This window comes from Abramis brama (assembly GCF_963993115.1).
Source record: "Abramis brama genome assembly, chromosome: 25".
NCBI lineage: Eukaryota > Metazoa > Chordata > Actinopteri > Cypriniformes > Leuciscidae > Abramis > Abramis brama.
The window spans coordinates 1,955,538-1,980,586 of record NC_139987.1 but is presented as its reverse complement, the minus strand read 5'-3'; the positions used below and the strand labels follow the sequence as shown (position 1 = coordinate 1,980,586).

The following is a 25,049-nucleotide window of genomic DNA, read 5'->3' as shown; positions in this document are numbered from 1 at the left end:
ACAAAAGAGAAGCTTTAAAGACTCGCTGCCATTTTCTGCCAAAATAAGAGCTTGATGGTTTAATGCCTGAAAATAAGTCAAGACCGCCATAAATATTAGTATTGTAATTTTACAATTTTACTGTAAAATAGAATCATTTTTACTATATTCATTTTTCTTAAATACAGTAGTTATTTTTAGTTTACACTGAAATATTACCATCGTGACATTTATGTAATATTAAACAACAACCACAATAATAATAATGTTTTTTCTTCTTACTTTATAGTGGTATTGATGTAGCCATTGCAATCAGAAAAGCCCTTTTCAAAGATTTACATTAGACTAGTGTCTGCCGTGGCGCTGAAGAGATCTAGTGAGAACGTGATGCGAGTTTGTGTAATTAAATTGAACCGTACAGCTGAGATGCTGATTATGAAGTTACTTATGGCTCTTAATATCAGATGCGAGTGTTTATGAAGCGTCTGGGGCTTTAGCGTCTGTGTAGCGGAAGTGAAGTTGTAATTGCAGCTTTGGTCAGGAGCTTCCTCATCTGGGTCTGTCCACACCGGGAGGGTTCAGCTACAGGAAGAACAACACAACTCAAGCCAAGAAGTGGCTCTGACCTGCGCTATGATGAGACTCTTGCTGGAATTTGGTTGAATTGAAGAAATAGACATGTTGTAAAAGTACTCTATGAAGTTATCTTAGAGTTATAAAGACATAAAGAATATTAATAGACAGCTGAATGCAAGTCATACACACTAAGTTTAATAAGTCAGTGAGTGCATTTGTTTTCTTTGCACAATGTATCTGAACTCATCCGTGTTTGCTTGTGATTTGTATTCCATGCTTTTCCATGAACTAAACAATCCCTCCCTTCCTGAGCTCAGCTGTAATTGCACAGGATGCAGCGCTCCTGGAGTGTGTGTGTGTGTGTGTGTGTGAGTGAGCACATGCTCAATGAATGCAGAAATTCCCTTTTATGGCAGTGAAGAGCCTTTGAAACAGGAAATGACATCACTGCATGCTGGGCTCGAGCGGGAGCTTCTACTGCTCTGCATTCCCCTCTGAGAGACGGCACACGCTGGGAGCCAAACCAAATCCGGATTGCAATTGATTTACGGAGATCTGTGCTAAAAGCGAAAGAAGACTAAAGAATGAAGAAGCATGAGAAGTGGGATGAAAATGCCCGGCATGTGGAAAAGATCATTCTTCAGGAGTGTTTGTGTGTGTTTTGTCTGGTTCCAGACGTCAGTAGGACACACACACACACGTCTGCTGTGCTTCTAAAGTTAAGCAAGGGATGTGTCAGCCGTTACTCACACACACACACACACACGAGTCAACAGTCAGAGTCACACCCGCTCAAGACGTGTTGGGTTCGTTCAGGAAATGACCTGTCGGGAATATTCTCCACAGAAGCATCACAGCGTGCCTCGAGTCTCCGGTGGCACTCATACTGAAACCGGATGTTAAATGAGACTGACTGTTTGTACATGTTTGCAAGAAAAGTGCAGTAGGTTTTTTAGGTCTAATTATAAAATGATAAAAATTAAATCATTATTTTGGACATAATTATTAATAACCTCCCATTTCGCAGAAATAGTGTTTAAAGATTAACATTTAGGCCATGTGTCCACCAAAGCGTTTTTTCACGCGGCTGGCGTATTTTGGGAGCGCCGCGTTTGTTAAGCACCATGAGCGTAACGAGGCGCTGAGCGTTTTTACCCGTCGCCGAGAGTTGAAGAATGTCCAACTCTGGGTAAACGCAGCGCTCATCACTGCCACTTTTGACCCAACCGGAGTTTTTTGAAGCAGCCGGCCGTCAGAACCGCAGGTATCGTCACATTAAATGATCAAATAAGTCTTTTGGGGGGACAAAGATTAATTTTGGTGGCTGTCAAAATACTTTTACTGCAGGAAAAACCCAGTGAAAACACCACAAGCGTCACATGTACTTCAGTATGTGTAGTAAAGAAACTCAAATTTCAATCATAGTCTTTCTGAACTTTTAACATTCACAGGCACGAGTCTGTTATCACTTGTTTGTTGCACCAGTTTGTTGTGGTGTAGATCAAGATCTGAGCTGGTTATTAATCACATCTTGCCTCTGTTGGCTTTATGATTGGATTGAGTCAACATCACTCTCTCTAAATAGACAAGGCCAGTTGGCCCAGTTAGTGTGGTCTGAGCCGGTGTGAGTGTGGATAGACCTCTCTGTCGACACTCTCGGCCACAGGACCGCTTATCTCCTCAGGCCATGAGCCTTCAGACAGGTGAGGACGTGTCCTGTCCCCTTAAAGACACACAGTGTGTGATCGTTACCTTTCTCAAGGGTCTGTTCTTGTGAATGCTTGTCACCAGCTGTTTCAGGGACACATCCCTACAGAACAATTAACATGCCTTCCCAGTGTTGGTGTCTGAAGGAGACCCTCTCTACCAACCATGTCTCGGATTGGTCTTTTTTTTGTCAGTGCCTAGTAACATGGAGACAGCAACTTGAAGAACAGACTGAAGACATGACTCTGTGTTTGGATGTTCAGACTCTTCTATTTTTACCCTCGCAGCGCAAATGCTTTTCATAGTACAAGTGTGTGTGAGTTATTTTCACACTTGTTCTTTAAGGGCCTCAAAGCGATTTGGTATGTTATCTGTAAGTTCAAAATGAATTCTTGTCTTCCTCTCTTCTTTTTCTTCAAAAAGGTCTGAGTTGAGTTTTTGTAAAGATGACAAATTTTATATCGATCTAGGAAATGTATATGTGCTCTACAACCTTTATAAAGCACATGCCGTTGTGAAGACTGTAAAGGTCTATTTACACCAAGGATGAAAACTACTAGGGTAAAAAAATCGATTTTAATCGATTCTCATTTTTACGAAACGATATCGATTCTTAAATCCCAAGAATAGATTAGTCATCCTGTTTTCAGTTGATGAATGAATGTAAAATTGTTGCGTGCATCCCATCCAATAAATCGCAATAATCTTTGTGCTTAGTTATTATTGATATGAAACAAAGTCTCAGATTTCAAATTACGTCCATTTTCTTACGAAATTCAAAAATATAAATACCGTTTTGTCGCTGTGGCGTGAGATCGCTCTGGCGCAGATCAAGAAGCACATGATCTTCTCTTCCGCATTAATAACACCAGTTACAGCGCGAAATAAACATGAATGAGCTTCTGAAAGTGTGTTAAAAGATAGAGTACAACTTATCGAAGTCCGTATCATGTCACATGGAATCGCTCGATCAGTGTTTCAACCGTGGAAAGACGTTAGTAAACAATGTCACGTAACGTCACATTTACCTCAGAAAAAACATGTGACCATAAACTCGTTAGTCAGCTAGAAAAATTTACTCTAGAGAGGAGCGTTTTGTCAAATATATGCACCACATTACATATTCATTATAATTTTTAATGTTATAATGTAACATAAATTAGTTCCTTTTGGAGGAACTAATTTACTCCTCCTTGAGTCGGTCTAAACCAGCGCTATAGGAACTACAGTGACATTAGTGACGCTGACTGGCCGAACGCACGGAAACACCAGCACCCGCCATTTAAAAAAAAAGCTGTGTAAAAAACAGATTATAGCCTATATATTTACTCCAGAAACTAACTCTACGAACATGGAAAACAGTGATAGATGAAGCTTTTAAACTTTACGCTGAGGAGAAAATCCAACGCAACTTTGAGGGGACCAAGAGAAACATGATTATGTATTTCTGTGCGAAAGCCCCTTTTTCATCTGTGTAAAATTGAATATGGCGTCTACCCTGACTAAAGTCTGTTTGTATGATTTCATATACATAACGAGTTATTTTATCCATTCCTCCGTTCTCCAAACCGCTTGTCTGCTGAAGGGGTCGCGGGACGCTGGAGTCTGGCCCAGTCCATCACAGGGTTGAGTTTAGATCTCTTAAAAAGTGTCTGGTAAATGTGAGTTTGCTGTAATTGTGAAGTGCGTGGCAGTCCGGCGCAGGAATGAGTTATTTTAGTGTTCGCTGTGGCTGTTATCAGTGGTGAAGAGTGACAGTGCTAATATGATCCTCGCGCACATCAGTCTATCGCTTTTCCACAGCTGCTTCTGTTTTGAAACGGGCAAATGCTTCACTGCTGATCTTTGGACCAACACATCACTGTTTATGAATAAGAACCGTAAAACACAATTTCTGGATGAACATGGTCATTTAATCTGAACAATCCCAACACTACGGTAAGCTAAGTGTATACAGTATGAACGGCTAGCTTCACAATTCTTCCAGCATTCTTCATCTATTCAAGGATTCTTATTAGCATGAATATTATTATGATATTGTCTGTTTATTAGTGCATAAAGCACATATTAATGCTTTATTCTGCATGACCATATTCTACATCCCATAATCCACCCAATACCTGAACTAAACAACCACCTTACTAACTATTAATAAGCAGTAATAAGGAGTTTATTGAGGCTAAATTCATAGTTAATAGCTAGTAAATAGTGAGAATTAGACCTTAAACTAAAGTGTGACTCAAATGTTTTTTATTCAGCAAGGGCATTAAAATGATCAAAAGTGACAGTATGACTTTTTTACTTAGTTTCAGAAAATTTCTATTTCAAATAAATCCTGTTCTTATGAACGTTTTACGCATTGGTTTTATTCAACAAGGATAAATCTGATGCGTCGTCAGATTTGAGAAGTGTGTGCCGAAATGGTAGTGGAGAATGGTACGGGTCGTTTTTTGGATTTTTATTTTTTTTTACCGTGAATCGTTACACCCCTGGGTTACCCTGTAAGTGACATGAACTAAACCGACAATTAAATCATTACTCACAATTGCATGTATCTTAAAGTTGCTCTAAGAGATGCTGGGTGACGTCACTTCTTTGTTGACGTTCGAAGTATTGTCAAACAAAACGGAGGCTAGCTCGACCCTCCCTCCTCCTCCTCATCCCGTCCCCTCCCCCTCCCTTCCGTGCTTCCTGAAACAGTCATGAACCAGTTAGAAAAAACAGACTGGATTTACCCTGTCCAGCAGAAACAGCCTCCATGCACTAACCCCCCCACCCCCACCCCCAAATCATTCTTGTCGGTGATTGGCTGGAACACTCTTTATGTTTCGTGGTCCAGGCTGAGCCAGTTTGTTTTTGTTGCCGTTTGTGGAGCCTGGGCTGTCTACAGAGACCGCGTGTCTTTACGGTGTGTTCAGGGGACAGGCAGCTAGCGGATAGTGAGGAGATGTTTGCTCTATGTGACAAAAAAAGTTTTGGTCTAAAATACGCATGACATCGCTTAGAGCACCTTTAAATTTAATAGCGTAAATTTCATAGCCACACCACCTTTAAATGTGATGTTAAAATGCTATTAAAAGAGGCGGTGTTGACAGAGTTTGAATATGAAAAATAAAAGCAACTGTGCTGATGTACTTGCGACTTCAGTTCATGCAGGGTTCACATGCTGGCTTATAGAAATTAATATTTCCTCTTACTTAATAAGAATAGTTTATGCATAATGCATGTTTCAGTTGGTTTCCTGTTGCATTTCAGCTTGCCTTGTCACTCAGTTCTGACTGTTTCACACATCTCTCGCTGCACTTGCACATGGTGTGGGCCGGCTGCTAGCTTTAGTTCAGTGTGTGTGTGTGTGTGTGTGTGTGTGTGTGCATTCACTCTCTCTGAGCCACACAGGAGCATAAAATACACTATACCATAACTTCACAGTAGGGCTGTGCGATTATGGACAACAAAAAACTAATCAATTTTGTGATTTCGTTTTAATCACAATTTTGAAACAATATTCCCTTAACTAAAACAGAAATGCAGAGAGTTCTAGAGTAAAAAATCCCGTATCCCGGTGCTCAACTGTTTAAGACACATATTAGGCCAATGCACTCAAGGTTTAAAAGCCTTTATTTACTCATGGCTTTATAATTTTAACAACAATATTATAATTTTTATTTCTAATAAATAAAAAACAATCACATACAGCCACACACCGACACGTTGTGTCTAACAAGCCTTCATCAACATTGCCTTGCATACTTGTCTGTATCATCTGTATTTTTGGAAGCCAGCTTTATTGATGATATTTGCAGGCTCCATATCTTTGCAGAAATTATACATGAAGATGTCAATTTTTTCTTTATGCCTTTTTGAAACGTGTTAGCCAGACGTCTTTAACCGCTGCATCTCGAGTTCTACGTGTTTCTAGACCCGCGTCTCGTGTTTTTACTGCAGAAACGCGTTGTGTGTTGAACGGCCCTGTGTGTTAATACTCTGTTTTGCCGCAATGATAGTTTGACAGGTTTTGCAGATTACCTGGCTCTGATACATCATCTTTTCTGTATCCAAAATATTTCCAAACCAAGGATGTTGATTTTTCTTTTCTTTCTTTTTTGGCCAAGTCCTTATCCTTCCCTGAATTCCCCTTCCCTGCCGGATAATACAAACTTCCTGTCTGAAATACAAAATATATTACCACCCCTCTATTCATTTTACATGTATTTTTCATCTATAAAATTAACCACATCTGCTCTTTCTTAATAGTGATATTAATGATACAGTAATAGATTACTTATTAAACAGAATAAGTACACTAAACGATGTGTTGTGAATGGAGTAGAGTAGAGCTCAGGCTGGTCACATGCACACTTCATTAATAGACTTCCCTGTTCAGCAGTTTCATTTCCTTCAGTCCAGATACACACACACACACACACACACACGCTATTCCTGAAACTGAGCAAACCTCTTCAAATCATACCGTTAACCATAATCTCAAAACTCATATCAATAGATCATTTTAATCAAACTTATTACATATGTAGTTTAATCAAATTATATCTATATCATGTTTGCTAAAAAACAGCACCAATTAAAGATAACTGGAAGACATTACATTACTGTGGGAGATGAAAGAAATAACTTTATATTACAACGAGTGATCTTAGAAATCAATATGGTTTGATTAGTCTCCACATGATTGAGCATGAGCCTGTCACTGGCCCACAGCAGTCGAGGGGATCGCTCAGTTGAGTTCGTCCACAGGACTAGTTCTGCATTCCTTCTGAGCTGCTTTTTTTTTATTGTTGGTGGTACATATGCCGCTACTTCCCTTTTCTTTGTCTGTGCTGCCGGTTACCAGGAAAGCTTTTATCAATGTCACTTTATCATCACAGTCATAAGGTAGTGCTTGTGTAACATCCGCCACCTTCGACAATAAATTGTCAAGAAGTGAGTTTTTAACAGGAATGTGTGGTTTTAGAAATAAATAGCTGATAAGAGAGTGTTTGCGAAAATGAACACTTTTCCAAAGAATTTCTCAATTTAATTTGTAGTGCCATGAAAATGATGCATGTCACCAACTCGTTCAGAGAAGCCAGCCATGTCCTGCACATTCCTAGAGGCTTAATGTTGTTATATCAGTATTACGCTGTTTCCTTCCTTTACAAGACCTTGTTTTGGGAGGAGCGTTACACTGGGCTATGAAGGGAATGCTGGAAGTATGTGGAAAAGTGGCCCTCCTCAACTCCTCCCCAACACACACACACACACACACACACACACAGCTAGGATAGGGCCGCTGGAAGTCTTCCAGTTTCCTCCCCAGAGAGAATAGCGTGTCCCAATGAGAGCGCGCGCACACACACACACACACACACACACACACACACACACACACACACACACACACACACACACACACACACACACACACACACACACAGCCTCCTCAGGAATGTGTGTCCTCTTTCACAGCTCATAAACACAGCTGTCTTCAACACTGCCTCGTCACACTGTCGTTCAGGCTGGAGTTGTGACACTGGTGACAGTGTCTTTAGCTTAACCTTACAGGAAATGTCTAAATGCCATCTGATGTATCATGGAATACAGGACTTCAATAAAGAAAATCCAACAGTTCATGTGTATTATGTGACGGATTGTAACTTTCACAGTTAGTCTCGTCAGGATTTGTGGAACTTTTTTTTTCTAATTATTATGGCTAATTCTAAATGACGGAAATTGCATTTGCTTTCACAGTATAATTGTGATTTATATGTGCATAATTTTTTTGTTGTTTGCTGTGAAAATCTACAAATAGTCTTTATGTTTTTGGTTCATCACTACAATTTAATGTTTAATGGTGAGAATCGGACGAAAAGATTTCCCAACCCTGAAATATCCTCTGCCCGAAACAAACCGGCGCAAAGTTTCATTTACCCATGGTGTGCCTAAAAGTGCTGAGATTGGACTTTTGGCCTTTAAAACTTTCAGTATCACTATAAATGAAATGAAAAACTAAATTTGATGTCGACTATTGTAAGAATGCTACACACGTATAATTTTATTTATTCTAGTTTTAGTTTTGACCCATGATTGGTTCCTGTTTTTATGCATTTGGTGTGAGGAACTCGTATGATGATCTGACAGTAGTTTCTACACCTCTATATCTTCATTCGTCCAATGACTGCTCATCTTCATCTCAACATAGTTCATATTTCCCAAAGATTTTGATATATCATAGCTCATATCCCATATTGCTGTTGTTTCCTCTTTGTCAGCATTCCTCTACTTCATCGAGGTGTTTTCCCATAGCTTTACGGATACGAAAGGATACGATATAGACTAACACGGCGAAAACTTCTGGGCTTTTTACTGGACGCTGACTTCACGTAGAAGACTCGTATGCTTGTTTTCTCACACTGATGTTCTTTCTGATTTGGATTCTCTGCGTGGTTTTGTTCGTGTGATTGCATCTCGTTTCGTTCCAGACGTACAGACTTGTTTTCTTGCAAAGCAGGTAGAATTTTTAATGATATTACTAGATTTAAATGAAAATGTGATTGTGTGTCTTTGCCTCGCTTGACTGTTATTTAAAATAGATCTTGAGTAAAAGTGAAAGGACTTACTTTGTTCCTTGTTTCTGATAAAATCTCAGCGTGAAATCCCCTTGCAAGAGGGAAGTTCAGCCTTTCTGTATATTTTTCTCACATATAACAGATCCTGTTTGCATTAACAACAGAATAATGGAAAGAAAGCACAATATATTTTACATATCAATTTTTAAAAATCATAAATATTTAATCCACACAACAGGATGAACTCTTAATTGTTTTTTTTTAATAGTGTTACTATGACACGTCCAGCAATCTGTTTCTAAACTCAGTTGCATAATAGCTGAAGTTGCCATGCCACCGTATTGTATATAAACCAAACATCAGTGATGCTTTTAGAAGTGAACATTAGATCATCTAAAGCATCACCAGCATCACCATGTTAGCCTGAACAGTGTTGATGGTTTGTCTTGCAGGAGTAGCAGTGGCACAGTCCCGTAGTGTCAGTCATGGTGGCGCTGTCGCTGAAGATCGGGGTGGGGAACGTGGTGAAGACCATGCAGTTCGAGCCCTCCACCATGGTGTACGACGCCTGTCGCATCATCCGGGAGCGAGTCCCAGAGGCACAGCTCGGCCAGCGTGAGTAACTCCTATAACCCTGGCAAACTCAGGACCCAGCTGTGTTCAAACATGCACTTTTGTGCTCCTGACACTAGATTTGTTTATCAGGAGTTGGTCTTACACTTCAACAGAAACATGTTATGAGGCAAGCCAGTCACTGATGTCGAAAAGCGGTACAAACATTTCAAAAGCCCTTGAAGTTTTCTTGTGAAAGGCCATGGCTGTTTACGGCTCACATTAAATTGATCAGCTGCAAAATTCAGTAAGACGAAGCAGTGGATCTAAAGCACTATTTGAAACTTGTATCATATTTCACCATGTAAAAAAAAAATAGAAAGAAAGAAAAAAATGAGTCCTTGACCAGACGCGATAAGATTCCAGCGAGAAGCGATACAGTTATATGATATCTGTAGAAGACTTACCCCATTCCTCAAATCAGATCACTGAATGTTAATCTTCCTATTTTGCCACATTTAAGACGTTCAATATTGTGTTTGTTTTTTCATAAACAGTTCTTAATTTATAGCCTACAGCTGTCATCGGCAGCAACACTAGGAAAATTATCCATTTTGGCTAAAATCCCAACATAATATCTCTGATTTTGGTTTCCCTTTTTAGTATTTGCTCCACCCGAAATTCTCTTCCCTCCAAAGAGTAAAAAAAAGTGCCTAAACATACCACAGAATCAAGTGTAAATGTAGTGTGTGTTGTGCGGCGCTGTAATGGGCCAGTATCAGGGTGCGGCTGGGTCCCAGCTGTTATGTAACAGTCCTCAGAACCGCTCTACATACTTGTCTTAACTTGTGAGTCATTCGTCTCTCTGACCGACTGCTCTCGTCCAAACTCAACAGCTTATGTGGGATGTGAAACAGTCTTAAATAGCTTGTCTGTCAGTGTTGCCACATCACATTCGAGTAGAAGCTAAAAATATTTCTTTCCATTATCATTTCAAAGTTTTAGTCTTAGTCACCATAGTTAAACTGAGCAGGATTCTTAAGTCCTAAAGTGACCATCCCTTGAGGAAAAAATGTAAAAAGTGAGTCTCTAGTGGTTGAAACTTATAGCAGTCAATATCCAGTTTGAAGTTTTTTTTCTACGAGCCTAGTCGGGCAAGTGACAACACCCACAGCAAAAACAACTAGTTCAAATATTATTAAAGACAAGTAAAAGGCAATAAAACAGTAATTAAATATGAACAGTGAGCCCTGTTTTATTTTACTGGTCCAAAATGCATTTATTTAAACCACCAAAGAGTTATAGCATTTAATGATATATTTATAATAAATCCAAGTAAATTTCAGTGTTGAAAAAGCCTTTAGTTTGGCGGGCCGTTTGATTGACTACAGCAGTGTGCACACAGGAACTTGCACAGGGCTGAGATAAGCTGCAATTTTGCAATTTTTCACGAGTACATATTACGTACCTCAATGAGTTTGGACATGCGTCTCGAAATGCTTCTTAGATGTGCGTCAACTGACATGTATTTCTCTGGTTATTCTTTAAACTTGAAGCAAACAGTTTTGTTGCCATTTACTCCCCCTCATGTCATTCCAAGGCTGTAATAATATCTTTATTCAGTGGAAGACAAAAGGAGAATTTCTAAGCTGTTCTTGTTCACAACAGAAGTGGAGGATGATTTATACTGTCAACTTCCATAAAGGACAAAAAAACAACCATAAGGAGCCGTTCACACAGAACATGTTTTTGCATTCCACTGCGCTGCTTTTCCATTGTTTTTCTGTGTGAACACAAACAGACCCACATCTTTGCCCGCTGCACTCACAACTTTTGCAGTTTTTCACAAGACACATGCTCTAAAAATACGGCGCTCTATTTAAAAGAAGTTTAAACCGCACATCTCTAGACCTTGTTTTATTTTTTTATTCCACTGCTTTGCATCTGACGTTCTGATGTTGTGTCAGAAAGATGAACGGCATTAGGAATGATTCAGAAAATGGCCAGTTAATGCACTCTCTGATCTTGACGTTCTTGACCGTACGCTATCTCTACTGTCTATTTGCAGCCAGTGACTATGGCCTGTTCCTGTCAGATGAAGACCCAAAAAAGGGCATCTGGCTGGAAGCAGGCAAAGCTCTGGACTACTACATGCTGAGAAACGGGGTGAGTGTTGAATATTTCATCAACTTGAAATTGTTCATTGTAAGTGGAATCTCTTTAAGTTAAATGTTTTCTTGTCTAGAAAACAAGACAAACGTTTCTTTTTTTTCTTTTCTTTTTTTTTTAAGGTGTGGCATTCATGAGCGATGATTGCATAATGCATTAGGACTGATTTGATAAGACTGACATTTTATATTCAAAAATCAGTCCATGCAATTTTAAGTACCTGCAACTGGTGACTGTAACATTGCTCTTGCAACGGCAAGCTTTTTTATCAGTACATTCTGACTGATAAAATGTAATTGTAAATTACTTGAGCAAATAAATAAAAAAAAGTAAATGGCAACATTATTTGTAGAAATCTATTGTTAACATGATAGTCAAGTCATTAAAAATTGACCCTTATCTAAGAGATGCATAACACCTGTGTAGATAATATGCTGGATTTGATATAAAGGATATTTCATAAGAACATGTTTTCGTTAGGACACTCTGGAGTACAAAAAGAAACAGAGACCCCTGAAGATCCGCATGTTGGATGGGACTGTGAAAACGGTTATGGTGGATGACTCAAAAATCGTCAGTGACATGTTAATGACCATCTGTGCCAGAATAGGTAAGTTTATGTCCATATGACAAACCAGTCCTAAAAGTGAACTCTAATCTGACTGCTTTTTAGTTATTTTTAGGCCAGAGCTTTCCTGCTTTTGTTAACACTTTATTTTGATCTTCCACTTCAGACATTCTACTGACTGTAAGTAGCTTTGTAACTAGATGTCAACCAGCAGTCATTAGAGTATTAGTAGACTGTCTGCCTAATGTCTGCTAACACTTTATTTTGATGCTCCCCAACAGACACTCTACTGAAAATGCAGTGTGGTCACAAACACTTTTGACAAGCTATTCGTTCACAAGACCACATTTCCACCTGTATTTAACACTGACTACTTGTGATTGGATGACCAAAAACACATCTTGATACCAAGTAATAACAAGGCCCATGTGACTTGGATGATTATGCTGCGTGATACAGTGTAGATAGAGAAAAATAGCGGTCCGATCACTGAACCCTGTGGTACCCCAGTGTTGAGGGCATTCAGTGAGCACATCAAGCTAATCCAGCTGACCTGGTAAAACCTGCTAAATCCATGTTTAATATAAACCAGGGTTACACTTAATTTCAATGGTCTACTTTATACATTATACTAACTATAAGTAACTTTGTGACCGCACTGCATTTTTTGTGAAAACACTGTCTCTCTTGAATGCACAGCAAGAGTTTCCTAAGACTATGTCTACTGTAAATGTCACGCAGGACAATGATTATTGTGGGTAAAAATGATCTTTAGAGGTTTAATTGTACTAATATGACCGTTGATAAACAGTTTGAATGCATTGAGGTAGTGAAACACTTCTGATTTCTCAGGCATCACAAACTATGACGAGTACTCACTGGTGCGTGACGTGGGAGAGGAAAAGAAGGAAGAGACCACGGGAACACTGAAAAAAGACAAGACCCTCCTGAGGGATGAGAAAAAAATGGAGAAACTCAAACAGAAACTTCACACAGATGATGAGTGTATGTCTCATTCTGCTTACCATGAATAAAACAAATATTGGTTTATATTGTTTGCTGGTTTAGAAGGTCGTCAGTACAGTACATATTGAAAACATACAGTACATAACACACATTCTCAACTTGTTGACTATACACTACCTGTCAAATGTTTGTACACACCTGTTCATTAGTCATTATTGCCATTGTAGTAAAATAGTAAAGCTATCAAAACAGAGTTTTGTAGTGATGTATATTCTCTCATGATCTAGACTCTTGTTGCCTGCTTTTCTTCACTGTGCACTCCAGCTAATCCATTAAAAATACATCATTCGAATTTTAGTTTTGTAAAGAAATTCAGGTGTGCATTTGATGATAATTGAATCTAGTTGAATTTACTGATGTCAAAGCTGTATTTTAACACATATTCAGTGAATTGGTTGGATCATGGGCGTACGCTGCGAGAGCAGGGTGTGGAGGAGATTGAGATGCTGCTTCTCAGGAGAAAGTTCTTCTACTCGGACCAGAATGTGGATTCCAGGGACCCTGTACAGCTCAACCTGCTCTATGTGCAGGTAAGGCCCACAGAACGTCACCTTTACGTCAGAATCATGTCCTTGTGTTATCTGTAAACTCAGTGATATCTCTACAACATGTTGGGGAGTTTATCAAATCTCACATTTGTTGTTTTTCACTTTGTCAGTATTTTCTGAGTACGGAAAGCTTGTTTCTCTTGGATCAGATGTAGATGTTTTCCATGTTTAGGGCATTCTGTCAATTTCTGTTTCTGTGGCATTATACGGGGGAAGCCCTCATTCACATTGATATGTCATTAGTCTAAAATCCTGCTAAATGTATGTTAAACATCAGATATGGTCTGATTGTATTGTGCTGACTCTGAGTCGTGCATATTTGCTGCTTGCAGTGTGGACAGACAAAATACTCCTCTCTAGAAATGTATCACATACTTCCTGATTAGTTATATCAGGTTGTTGCTAATTTTGTTCAGATTCAGTTGCACTTTTGTACAATGTAAATTTTTTTGTATTCCAGGCCCGTGATGACATCTTGAACGGCTCCCATCCCGTCTCCTTTGATAAGGCCTGTGAGTTTGCCGGATACCAGTGCCAGATCCAGTTTGGAGACCACAATGAGTCTAAACACAAGCCTGGATTCCTCGAGTGAGCTCTTCATATTTTTATTTATCCTTACAAGGACCCACAGCAACAGCCTGCACAATTGAAAGCAGTGCACCGATGCTGAGCTCATTCAGCACAAGGGCTTGATTTTCAACATACTATGATTGAAATATTTGCATCAGTTCTTTCTACATTATTCTTCCTCTAAAAATAAGGTTTTTACATTACCAATGTCTTGCAGTGTTACTTTTTCCTAATATTTTCCTAAACAATATATTTTAATGAAAATAGTTTTGCCACGGTGCCTCTGTTTTTCATCTCGTCTCCTTTAACATTGACATCATTAACACAGACTCTATGACACTATGATATTTTACTTGTCGAGCTTCGATGATGATTAAATTACAAATAACTCAAAACATTTGAGTTTTGTTAAACGCCTTCCAGTAGTGGCACTATCATGTTTTTTTTTATTCATCATATTTGTTTTCATTTTGTATGAATTTATTCCGTTTCATATTTGGATGTAGGTTTGATATTGTCTTGTAGCCAATATTAGCATTATGGCCAATATTAGTATTTTTTTATGCATAAAAATTCGTAACCAAGGACTATTTTCTTTAACTAACCCAGCTGACACATGTATGTCATTCATGCTAACATCATTAATTTAGGCCTTTATCATTTTTGAGTTGTACAGTAGTCTATATTTAGGACTACAGTAATCCAGTGAACTTTTTACGTGGCTTAAATAAATCTTTTTTGTCTCTTCTAACAAAAATCTTTTATTTTAACCCATGAAAATGCAGGTCCTGTTGTAAATAAGAGTGAATTTTTTTCTCCCTCATTATTACCCCTTAACAGATTTTAACCTTAATACCCCTTAACAAAAAAAAGCTAATTTACATGTAATCACATCAGTAAAAAACTTTGACAGCCCTGTTTTTATACATCAGTTGCCAGCACAACCTACTGCTAAATTCACTAGTCCAAATTGCTAATAAGTAATTCTTGCTTCCTCTCTGCCTCATCCAGTGTGAAAGAATTCTTGCCAAAAGAGTACGTCAAGAACAAGGGCGAGAAAAGGATCTTCCAGGTGAGGTTATGCAGGTTATGTCTGATGCATTATGGGCCCTGTTTTTCATACCCATGTTAGGTGTAGACCTATGCTATATGTAAAATGTATGGGTTCCACCAGCAGCTGTTCTATTCCCAGTCAGGCAACAGCAATATAAATGAAGACGACCATCGGTCCATTCTTGGCCTGCACAGTTTTGGCAATCCAATTATTCCTAGATGCTTGTATGAGATTCTTCCTTTCATCTGCCCAGCATAAGTGACATATGACATAGCACTGGACTTAAAACACACTGCTCAAAAAATACATTTAGCCTGTTTGTGTTATCTTTTTGGCCTGTGTCTGTAGAGGTCTACTAAATGAAGAAAATACATCATTGTTGAGTGAAGTGAAATTTAATTAAAATTTAATGATAAACCCTTCTCTTTTAGGCACACAAAAACTGCCAAAACATGACGGAGATTGAAGCCAAAGTCAGCTACGTCAAACTAGCCAGATCTCTGAAAACCTACGGAGTGTCCTTCTTCTTAGTCAAGGTAACACACTCACTCGATGTTTGAGCTCTAATATGATTAAGTGGCACAGTGTAATCCTGCCTCCTTCTGCTAATGGCAACATCTGTTCCTTTACAGGAAAAAATGAAAGGAAAGAATAAGCTTGTGCCGCGTTTGTTGGGCATCACTAAAGAGTGTGTGATGAGAGTGGATGAGAAGTCCAAAGAGGTGATACAGGAATGGAGTCTGACCAACATCAAACGCTGGGCAGCTTCTCCCAAGAGCTTCACCCTGGTACCAACACACTCCTTATACACACACACACACACACACACGCTTTGCTTTCTGTGGGGTTCCGATAGTAACTCACATTTGAACTGATCTGACACGGTGGATATGATGTGTACTAGAGGTGGAACGGTTCTCATGGTCTACATCATGGTTCTGTGCTATTCTGTGGTTTGATTTGCGAAACACTTTGTGATCTCTTCAGTCTCTTTAGGGTTAGATTGTAATAATTAAAAAGTTAGTTCACACAGAAATGAAAATTCTGTCATCATTTGCTCCCTCATGTCGTTCCAAACCCATCATTCCAGACTTTATTCATCTTTGGAGCACAAATGAAGATATTTTTGATAATATTTTTATCATGTATGTCTATCCTGTGAAAGTCCACGCAACCAAAACCTTAGGTGAACAGCGAACAGAAGTCATACAGGTTTAGAACGGGATGAGGGAGTAAATGCCTTGGCGAGAAGAGATCTCAGTGTTGTTTTTGCAGGATAAACCTCTATTTTGTTCATGTGATGTTTTCGCGAAGAGCATGTCTTAACGTCTGATAAAAGCATGTCTTAAATCAGACGCTAACTGGTAGATCGCGTTGGTCATTATGTAAATGATCTCACTGCCTCTGTGTTTTTTGATTTGCGCGTCGAGCAGACTTTTCCACTCCCATCAGCGCTGTTTTGGAATTGAGCTCATTTTTGCTAATTTGCCCTGTTCAGTAAATCTGGCCCTTAATCTCTTATAAACTCAGAGGGTACTTCAATGGCTTTGGCCGACATAAAAGTTTGGGAATCCCGGTTTAGAGAGTGAAAAAAGATCTGTTTAAGATAAGGGTGATCTGTTCTTTACTGAAGAACAGCCAGTGCTCATAAATGAAGTGTAACTCACATCACATACACAAACTTCATAAATCACAAGAGTTTCTTGTGTAATTGTGCCCTTGATGTCAGAGCTAAAAATATTTTATGACATGTGAATCAAACGTCCTGTAGACATTGATCTGAATCGTAAGGTAGACATTAAGTAATAAAGTAATTGTAATGGTAACAATTCACTGGAAAGGGAACATCACAAAACAATTACACGACAGCACACTCTGCACAAAGGATAGCTAGAGAAACAACTAGGATGAAGCAATGATAACAAAAACAGCAACAAAAAACAGGAACTACAGTATACAGTTCCTTAGTTTGGCTTAATATACATTTGTACTTGAAAAAAATGTTGTGATTTAATTCAATACTAGCTTTTCATCAACTTACGAACCCCCTTTGGAAAACATGATGCTCAATGATCTCTTCAGACATGACAGGAATGATAAAGCCTGGCTTACTGCGACAGACCTTTAATTAGTCCCTGTTTGATGTAATAAACTGTGAAGCTGAAGCCATAATCAGTGCTGAGCGCTGGCTCCGTGAAGAGGGATGTGTTTTTGACCAGATGTTAATGCATCCTGGAGCGCAGCACTAATTCAGGATTTAGACTCTTGACATCTTGACCATGTTAAAGCCAGATCGATTTAATAATTACTTAACGGTTTCCTCTGTCCTCAAGCTCTTTGTAAGTGCATACTCAGACAAACTCAATACTCTCCTTTTTTCTTGCTTTTTTGATCTATTCTGTGCCTGCTCTGTAATTTCATCATAAACATTAAGTGTCCTGCTTTCCTAAACCTGAGATGACATTAGCTCATTTTATACAGCCTAATGAATGAATGCAAAGTATAACAATAACAGCACAATTGCATTACTAAATGCAAAATAAGGGAGGACTATGATTCCCAGCGTGCACTTCTGCAAGATTGAATCACCCACACTATTGTTACGGGTTTTATAGTGTGACGTATTATTTACACTGTGATTGTGTTTTTTGCTGCCCTTTTGAGTTTCATGTCTTTCTTCTTCAGGACTTTGGAGACTATCAGGATGGTTACTACTCCGTTCAGACCACTGAAGGAGAACAGATCGCACAACTTATCGCTGGTTACATTGACATCATTCTCAAAAAGGTAAAATGCCATGATCAATGTTAAAATATATATCATGAGAAGCCTGACCACTTATCTGTGATTTCACACATTTATTAGACTCACAAGACAAATCTCAGGAGAAGTCCGAGTTAGATGTTTACAACAATTTCCTAAGTATTGGAGGAATACAGTTAACAAGCAGATCTTTTTCTTATCATATCAGTCTTATTTTTCATGGTTGTGTATCGCGTCCATGTGGAATTGCTTCCGCTGGTTCTCTGTAATGTGAGGAATTCCTCAACAAACCTCGATGTTTGACCTCTTTCTAGAGAAAGACACAATCAGCTCTGGAAACAGTGCTTCTTTCAGGTATTTTTCCTTAATTGACTAAAAAACCTCTTTATCTGCAGAAAAAGAGCAAAGATCACTTCGGCCTGGAGGGCGATGAAGAATCAACCATGTTGGAGGATTCAGTGTCTCCCAAAAAGTGAGCCTCTTTGAATAGTGAATTGGTGTTATGTGCAGTCAGTCACGTCACAGAAACACAGTAGCTGTTTCCCTGCTCTAAGTCTCAGTTGTGGCATTAGATCTGATTGTATTATGCCTCAGGTCAACAGTTCTCCAGCAGCAGTTTAATAAAGTGGGGAAGGTGGAGACGGGCTCTGTCGCTCTGCCCGCCATCATCCGCTCTGGTGCCGGGGGTCCAGAGAGCTTCCAGATGGGCTCCATGCCTCAGGCCAAACAGCAAACCACCAAAGGGCAGATGCACAAAGGACACATGCCCCCTCTGGTCAGATATACACACCTATAAACCAAACTATAAACTACCGTATTTCAGGAACGCCTCTGTTCTGAAGGCTTATTGTTGTAATCACTCTTCCTGTCTCGTCTGTGTGATGTTGGTTTGGGCTGTTCGGTGAGGTGTGTGTGTTTTCTGTTTCTGTTGCAGACATCAGCTCAGCAGGCTTTGACTGGCACCATTAACTCCAGCATGCAGGCGGTGCAGGCAGTTCAGGCCTCGCTCGATGAGTTTGATGCCCTGCCTCCACTGGGCACAGATGCGGTGAGATGCATTATGATTATTCACATCAATATTTCTTTTAAATGTCTCAGTTACTTTTTCATTTTGCAGTGGTGTTCTGTCCGGGTCTTTTTTTACCCGGGTAAAACTTAAAAACAGTGAAAAAATATACGTACTCTCAAGTATGTATGTTTCACAATGCCTTTGGTTTCCACGCAACTTTGCAAAAATAAAAAAAAGTTCCAAAAAATTATTTGTATATTTTTATGGAAACTTAAAAATGTAATGTATGCTCCAGTTATGTTCGGGTAAAATTTGACCCGGGGTATTTACCTTAAAAACATTAATCCAGCCAGTCTATTCAAAACAAGTCAAAACTTCATTAGAAATCAGAATGAAACGGTAATATGTAAACAATATGACTTGTGCACTAAATCAAGCAGAATCTCATACATAAACTGCATTGGCTGCCATTTTGCATTTTTCACGTGGCATCTGCATAAAGTTGATTATTTCTAATTTTTTGGACTCTGTTGGCCGAGTTCCACTCATTCTCAAACCCGCTGTCAATCCCAGAATTCACAGCGTGAGTATGAAGCTTGGCTTCTATAGGAATTAATTGAAAATACCTGCTCACTCTGCACCAGTAGACACACATATTATGATTATTATATCATCAACTAGACAAGCATATACCAATTTCATGCTCAAAATCATAGGATAGCATTTTTGACCTGAGCATAACAGATGTATTTTTCTTTTAGCTGTGGAAGCTGTAGAAGCTTCTGTCACCAAGACCAATTCCTGTGTGTGTAAACATACTTGGCAGTAAAGCTCATTCTGATTCTGATTTTGAACAGTTCACAAGGTTTAAGATTCTCAAGATATCGTCTCTAAAGTAGTTTCCTCTTGTTTTTTCCGTAGCCTGGAGGTTAAAATACTTCTGATTTTTGCTTTGATCCTGGACTGAAATTGTTCTATGCCAGTGATGGGCAATTAGATTCCAGAGCAGCTGGTACATTTGCAGGGTTTTAGAAAGATTTGGATTAAATGGTGTGTGGCTGACCAAAAAAAAAAATAAATAAATAAAAAAAAATAATGTATGCAGAAGGTGAAATTAAAAATATGACCTAAATGGATTATAAGAAAGAAATGTAGAAAAGCTTTGGGCCAAACCAAGTCTGAATGCGAAGATGATATAATGCTCATAACATTTATGGCATTGCTGTAAAGAGATGCATGCATCCATGAATGTGCTTAGTATTTGCATCAAACATCTCTCTGTAACATTTAGGCATCTCAAGCTTGGAGGAAGAACAAAATGGACGAGTCCAAACATGAGATTCACTCTCAGGTGGACGCCATCACTGCGGGAACAGCCTCCATGGTCAATCTGACTGCAGGTGACACACTCATGACACCTGCCATTCTGCCTGTTTCAGCATCAGTTGAGGATCAAAAGACACTTAGGGCCAGATTTACTCAACGGGCGTCGCAGACAAGCAGAGTTCAGATAATGCCTTCCTCTGCATTCCACGTAAATGAATACGAGTGGAGGAAATTCTCTCCCTTCTGTCACGCACTCTCGGTTCTCTGCGGTTCCTCCTCCTAGCAGTGACTAGGGCCGCATGTCAAGACCTAAATGGATTGAGACATTGTTTTTTTACCGGCGTTAAATAATGGCGCAACTACCCAGTGGTGGACGAAGTACACAAATCAAGTACTTGAATTTAAGTACAGATACCCTAATAAAATATTACTGCGGTAAAAGTATTAACTACTCCTTTTGAAATTTACTTAAAAGTACAAAAGTATTGACTGATGAATGTGTATAATGGGGGGTGTATAATGTACTAGACACACAGATAGAGCTTTAAAAGGATACAGCTCAGTCTGACATCATTATGAATTATGAATTGTCAAGTAGCCATTACTTGCCAATAAGGAAGATTATGCAGAAACTTGTCCATATTCAAGCATTTCATACAGTGAGCTATTGCGTCTCTGAGTGGGCGACGATTTCTTCAGCTCAACAAGCAAAGACATGTTTTTATGAAATGTAGGGGACTAAAAAGTACAATATTAGTACAATCCACCACTTCAAACACCACAAATTTGACTACTGCAAACCTGAGTAAATCTCGGTGCATGATTAATTAAAAACTCTCCTCTTATAAATTTTGCATCTGAAAGGTAAACTCCTGCAAATGCATATGCAATAAGGTCATCCGCAAACTAATAACTGATCCACGCCGTTTCAGCGCTAAGTGTCTTCAGTAAATCCTCACAGTAGTCCCTTCCCACATAGTTTGCTGATGTGATATAGTGTAGCGTGTCTCTCAGGTGACCCAGCAGAGACGGACTACACCGCTGTGGGCTGTGCCGTCACCACCATCTCCTCCAACCTGACGGAGATGTCGAAGGGTGTCAAGCTGCTGGCGGCGCTGATGGAGGACGAGGGGGGGAATGGCCAACAGCTGCTGGGAGCTGCGAGGAACCTGGCGTGTGCCGTGTCTGACATGCTCAAGACCGCTCAGCCCGCCACTGCTGAGGTATCACCTCAGGTTTCGGTGAATGATTCAGATTCCTTAACTTTCCATTAACAGTTATTTTAGTAGTTTTTGGAAGAAAATACTGCTGTAATATTGACTGTTATGATGTCTTCAGCCACGACAGAACCTCCTGCAAGCAGCGGGTAATGTGGGTCAGGCCAGCGGTGAACTCCTGCAGCATATCGGAGAGTCCGACGCGGATCAGCACTTCCAGGTGTGTGACACACACTCACACTCACTCACTCTGCTGGCACACACACTGTGACTGTAGTGCATTAACCTGTGTTCTCATCAGTCTGTAGGTACAGCAGCGTTCACACTCTCCAGGCGGACACGCTATAGTCAAATGCTGGTAAAAATGCATAGAAAGAACAATTAATATCCACCAGCCAATCATACTAATGTGTCTGTAATGATATATAGTATCATTACCAAATCAATGATTCAATGATCACGGTTTGACCTGGATCATTAATAATGTATGTTGTATAGTCATTTCATAGTCATAATTGTAGGGTGTAAGATCATGGTGTGGTGACGGGTCATTTTCAGGAAATCAATCATCAGCACGGTTTCTCTGCATGAGAGATTTCATCATTTAATTATATCATAATTAATTCTTAAAATTCTGAAATTGTGTAGACAGATCGGTAACCATTAGTAATGTCTTAAATTCCCTTTGAATTGGTATCGGGGTTTTTTCTCACTGCATTGAGTCAGATCGAAGAGCTCATCCCTTTCAGAGAGCATTTTTAGTGATGGAGACCACTAGCAATGGTTATCATTAGGGCTGCACGATATTGGAAAAAACTGTTTTTAAATATGCTAATGAGTGTCTGGATCATCTGACCAATCAGAGCAGAGTAGATCAATCACAATATACAGGGTCATCTGACCAATCAGAGCAGAGTTTGCTCGCTGAAAGGAGGGGAGACTGAAACTTCGAACAAACCATTTTCAGACTCTTTGAGAAATAAGGTGATGCTGCAGTGTATATTATGAGAAAATGAAACAGATGCAGATGCCTCTCAGAGTTAGGGTCAGGGTTAGTGAAGTCTTCCGTCAGCTCTAATGTGATTTGAATGTCTTATCACTCTTCACGCAGTGTAACTGAAGGGGAAGCTGTGCTGCAGTCTTGTGCATGTTTTAATGTCCTTATTTGGATGGAATGCTCATCAGAACAACTTTATCGCATTTAAGAAACGTGAGGTTTAACGGAAGTCAAACTGAACAGGACATTTCTAGCCCTGCCCTGCCCTGCCTCTACTCATGCACAACACTGCTAGTTCTTCAGTCTTGTTCTTTTAAGCCTTTATAGAGATTTCAGTGCTGTATCTGACAACTTTACAGCTCTCTGTAATATATAGTGTTCAATAGCATCTTGACATTATTACTAATCAACTTGATTTTTGTTCTTTGCTTTAGTATTTTATCTCACTTTAATCATTTTAATTCTCATAAAAGCTGAATTGTCTAAGATGGCATTGGCCTCATCTCAGAACAGCGATCAGACTAAAATCAATGTATTATAACTTTCTTTATTTTAATGACAGGCGTAAATTAAACCCAAGATTACTCTTTTTATTTGAAATCTTTTTCATAACAAACTCAATGAACATGTCTGTATTTGTAATATTTTGAGAGTGACCCATATCCTGCATGTAAAGCATCTACCATGCTGAGCTAGAAGTGGGTTAGTTGGTAAAAACAGTACAAATCAATAATCATCTAAATCAAGTTCAGAATACACTGGTTTAATTAAGTGTCTAGTCCTAATTGGTAAAATCACTCAACATGCAACTAACAGAATAAAATGATTTTGCCAATGAAAGATAGTTCATGATTCATGTTCCCTTTGTACCCTATAGAGGGCTTTAAAACACATCAACACCTCTGGGAAATGATTGGATCATAGAAAGTGGGCATTGCAAACTAAATGAACTGTTGTTTGATGTGAACGGAGCCGAGCAACTCTGAAAAAATGTGGAAGTGTCAGCTTGAATTTGTGAAGTGTATGTGGCTTTTCTTCCTTGTTTTCACATTGTAAAATTCAAGTGGCATTAGAACCTTTTGGAACTCATTGGAACATGAATGTGAATTGTATTCTGTATGAAGAACACTTATCACGTGGGCAAAACACCACTTGTTTTAGTTGCCCAGAACATTATTATTATAATTTTTTTTACCCTAACGAGTAGCTAAATAACTATTTTGACCACTTGTCAGCTTGCAAAAATCACTTTGCCTGCAAACAAGAATCATCTGGTTTTACACAAGCCAGCTGTCATTAAAAGCTCACATACCAAATACAAAGAAATTCTGGAATTCATTGTCCAGTTCATGTTGTTGCTGATAATTTGTATCATTTACAATGAAAAATATTGTATTAAAGAAGTAAAATAATGACAAATTAGAAGACATATCTATGATTTATGATATGATGTGTGTGTAACTCATGTTTTATGCTGTGTGTGTGTGTGTATGCAGGATATGCTGATGCAGTTGGCGAAGGCTGTGGCTAATGCAGCAGCGGCTCTGGTGTTAAAGGCCAAGAATGTGGCTCAGAAAACCGAAGATTCAGCTCAGCAGAAACAAGTGATCACTGCTGCCACCCAGTGCGCCCTCTCCACGTCACAGCTGGTGGCCTGCACACGAGTGAGCGCTCGCACGCCATTCATTCACACACACACACTCGCCGATCTCACCTGACGCTCAAGTGTGTGTTTCATCTGTGTGTGACAGGTGGTGGCTCCCACCATCAGCTCCCCCGGGTGTCAGGAGCAGCTCATCGAGGCTGGGAAGCTGGTGGCCAAGTCTGTGGAGGGCTGTGTGGAGGCGTCCCAGGGGGCGACCCATGACGAGCAGCTGCTCAAACAGGTGGGCGTCGCCGCCACAGGGGTCACTCAGGCTCTCAACGAGCTGCTCCAGCACATCAGACAGTACGCCAGCGGGGGACAGCCAATCGGGCGGCACGGAGAGGCCACCGACCGCATCCTGGATGTGACGGATAACATCTTCAGCTCCATGGGAGATGCAGGTACTAGGATCGTGTTTAAAGGCCCCCTGAAATCAACATTTTATGTTTTTTAGCTTTTAGGATGAATATGTTAGCCTTAAGGTTATGAATAAGCTGGTGGGCTCCAAAACAATGACAAAATTCAATTTTAGGAGATATCACATTTAAGAAGACTTACAGTCTCTCACTTCCGCTAAAATGGATCACAGATTTTTTTTTTACATCAGCTTCTCATCACATCTTCTGTCCAATCAAATGCTCTCTAGAATCTAAAGCTCCGCCTCCTATGCTATAAATACCACCTGGCCAATGCGACCATTGACACGTCACGGAGCAATATGGCTGGGAGTGTGTGTTTGGTTGCTCAAACGCTCAAGTTTTATTCCGTTTTCCATCT

At 39.5% G+C, this 25,049-nt stretch overlaps 1 protein-coding gene across 2 annotated transcripts in view; it reads left to right on the top strand.

Annotated features, from left to right (window-relative positions):
- Positions 1-25,049, top strand: part of tln1 (talin 1) — an 82,160-nt gene that overhangs the window by 17,570 nt on the left and 39,541 nt on the right. Inside the window, exons 2-19 of one of the 2 annotated variants that reach the window (XM_084105514.1) lie at positions 9,281-9,443; positions 11,449-11,546; positions 12,030-12,159; positions 12,970-13,122; positions 13,531-13,673; positions 14,152-14,279; positions 15,273-15,333; positions 15,747-15,851; positions 15,948-16,103; positions 18,001-18,102; positions 18,474-18,550; positions 18,673-18,853; positions 19,013-19,126; positions 20,379-20,487; positions 21,428-21,636; positions 21,752-21,850; positions 24,124-24,291; positions 24,379-24,673. In XM_084105514.1, coding sequence (XP_083961640.1) covers positions 9,314-9,443; positions 11,449-11,546; positions 12,030-12,159; positions 12,970-13,122; positions 13,531-13,673; positions 14,152-14,279; positions 15,273-15,333; positions 15,747-15,851; positions 15,948-16,103; positions 18,001-18,102; positions 18,474-18,550; positions 18,673-18,853; positions 19,013-19,126; positions 20,379-20,487; positions 21,428-21,636; positions 21,752-21,850; positions 24,124-24,291; positions 24,379-24,673 — 2,458 coding nt within the window. In that variant the 5' untranslated portion in view covers positions 9,281-9,313. Of the gene's footprint in view, positions 1-9,280; positions 9,444-11,448; positions 11,547-12,029; positions 12,160-12,969; positions 13,123-13,530; positions 13,674-14,151; positions 14,280-15,272; positions 15,334-15,746; positions 15,852-15,947; positions 16,104-18,000; positions 18,103-18,473; positions 18,551-18,672; positions 18,854-19,012; positions 19,127-20,378; positions 20,488-21,427; positions 21,655-21,751; positions 21,851-24,123; positions 24,292-24,378; positions 24,674-25,049 lie in introns of both variants that reach the window. The other variant, XM_084105513.1, reaches the window with a different exon arrangement.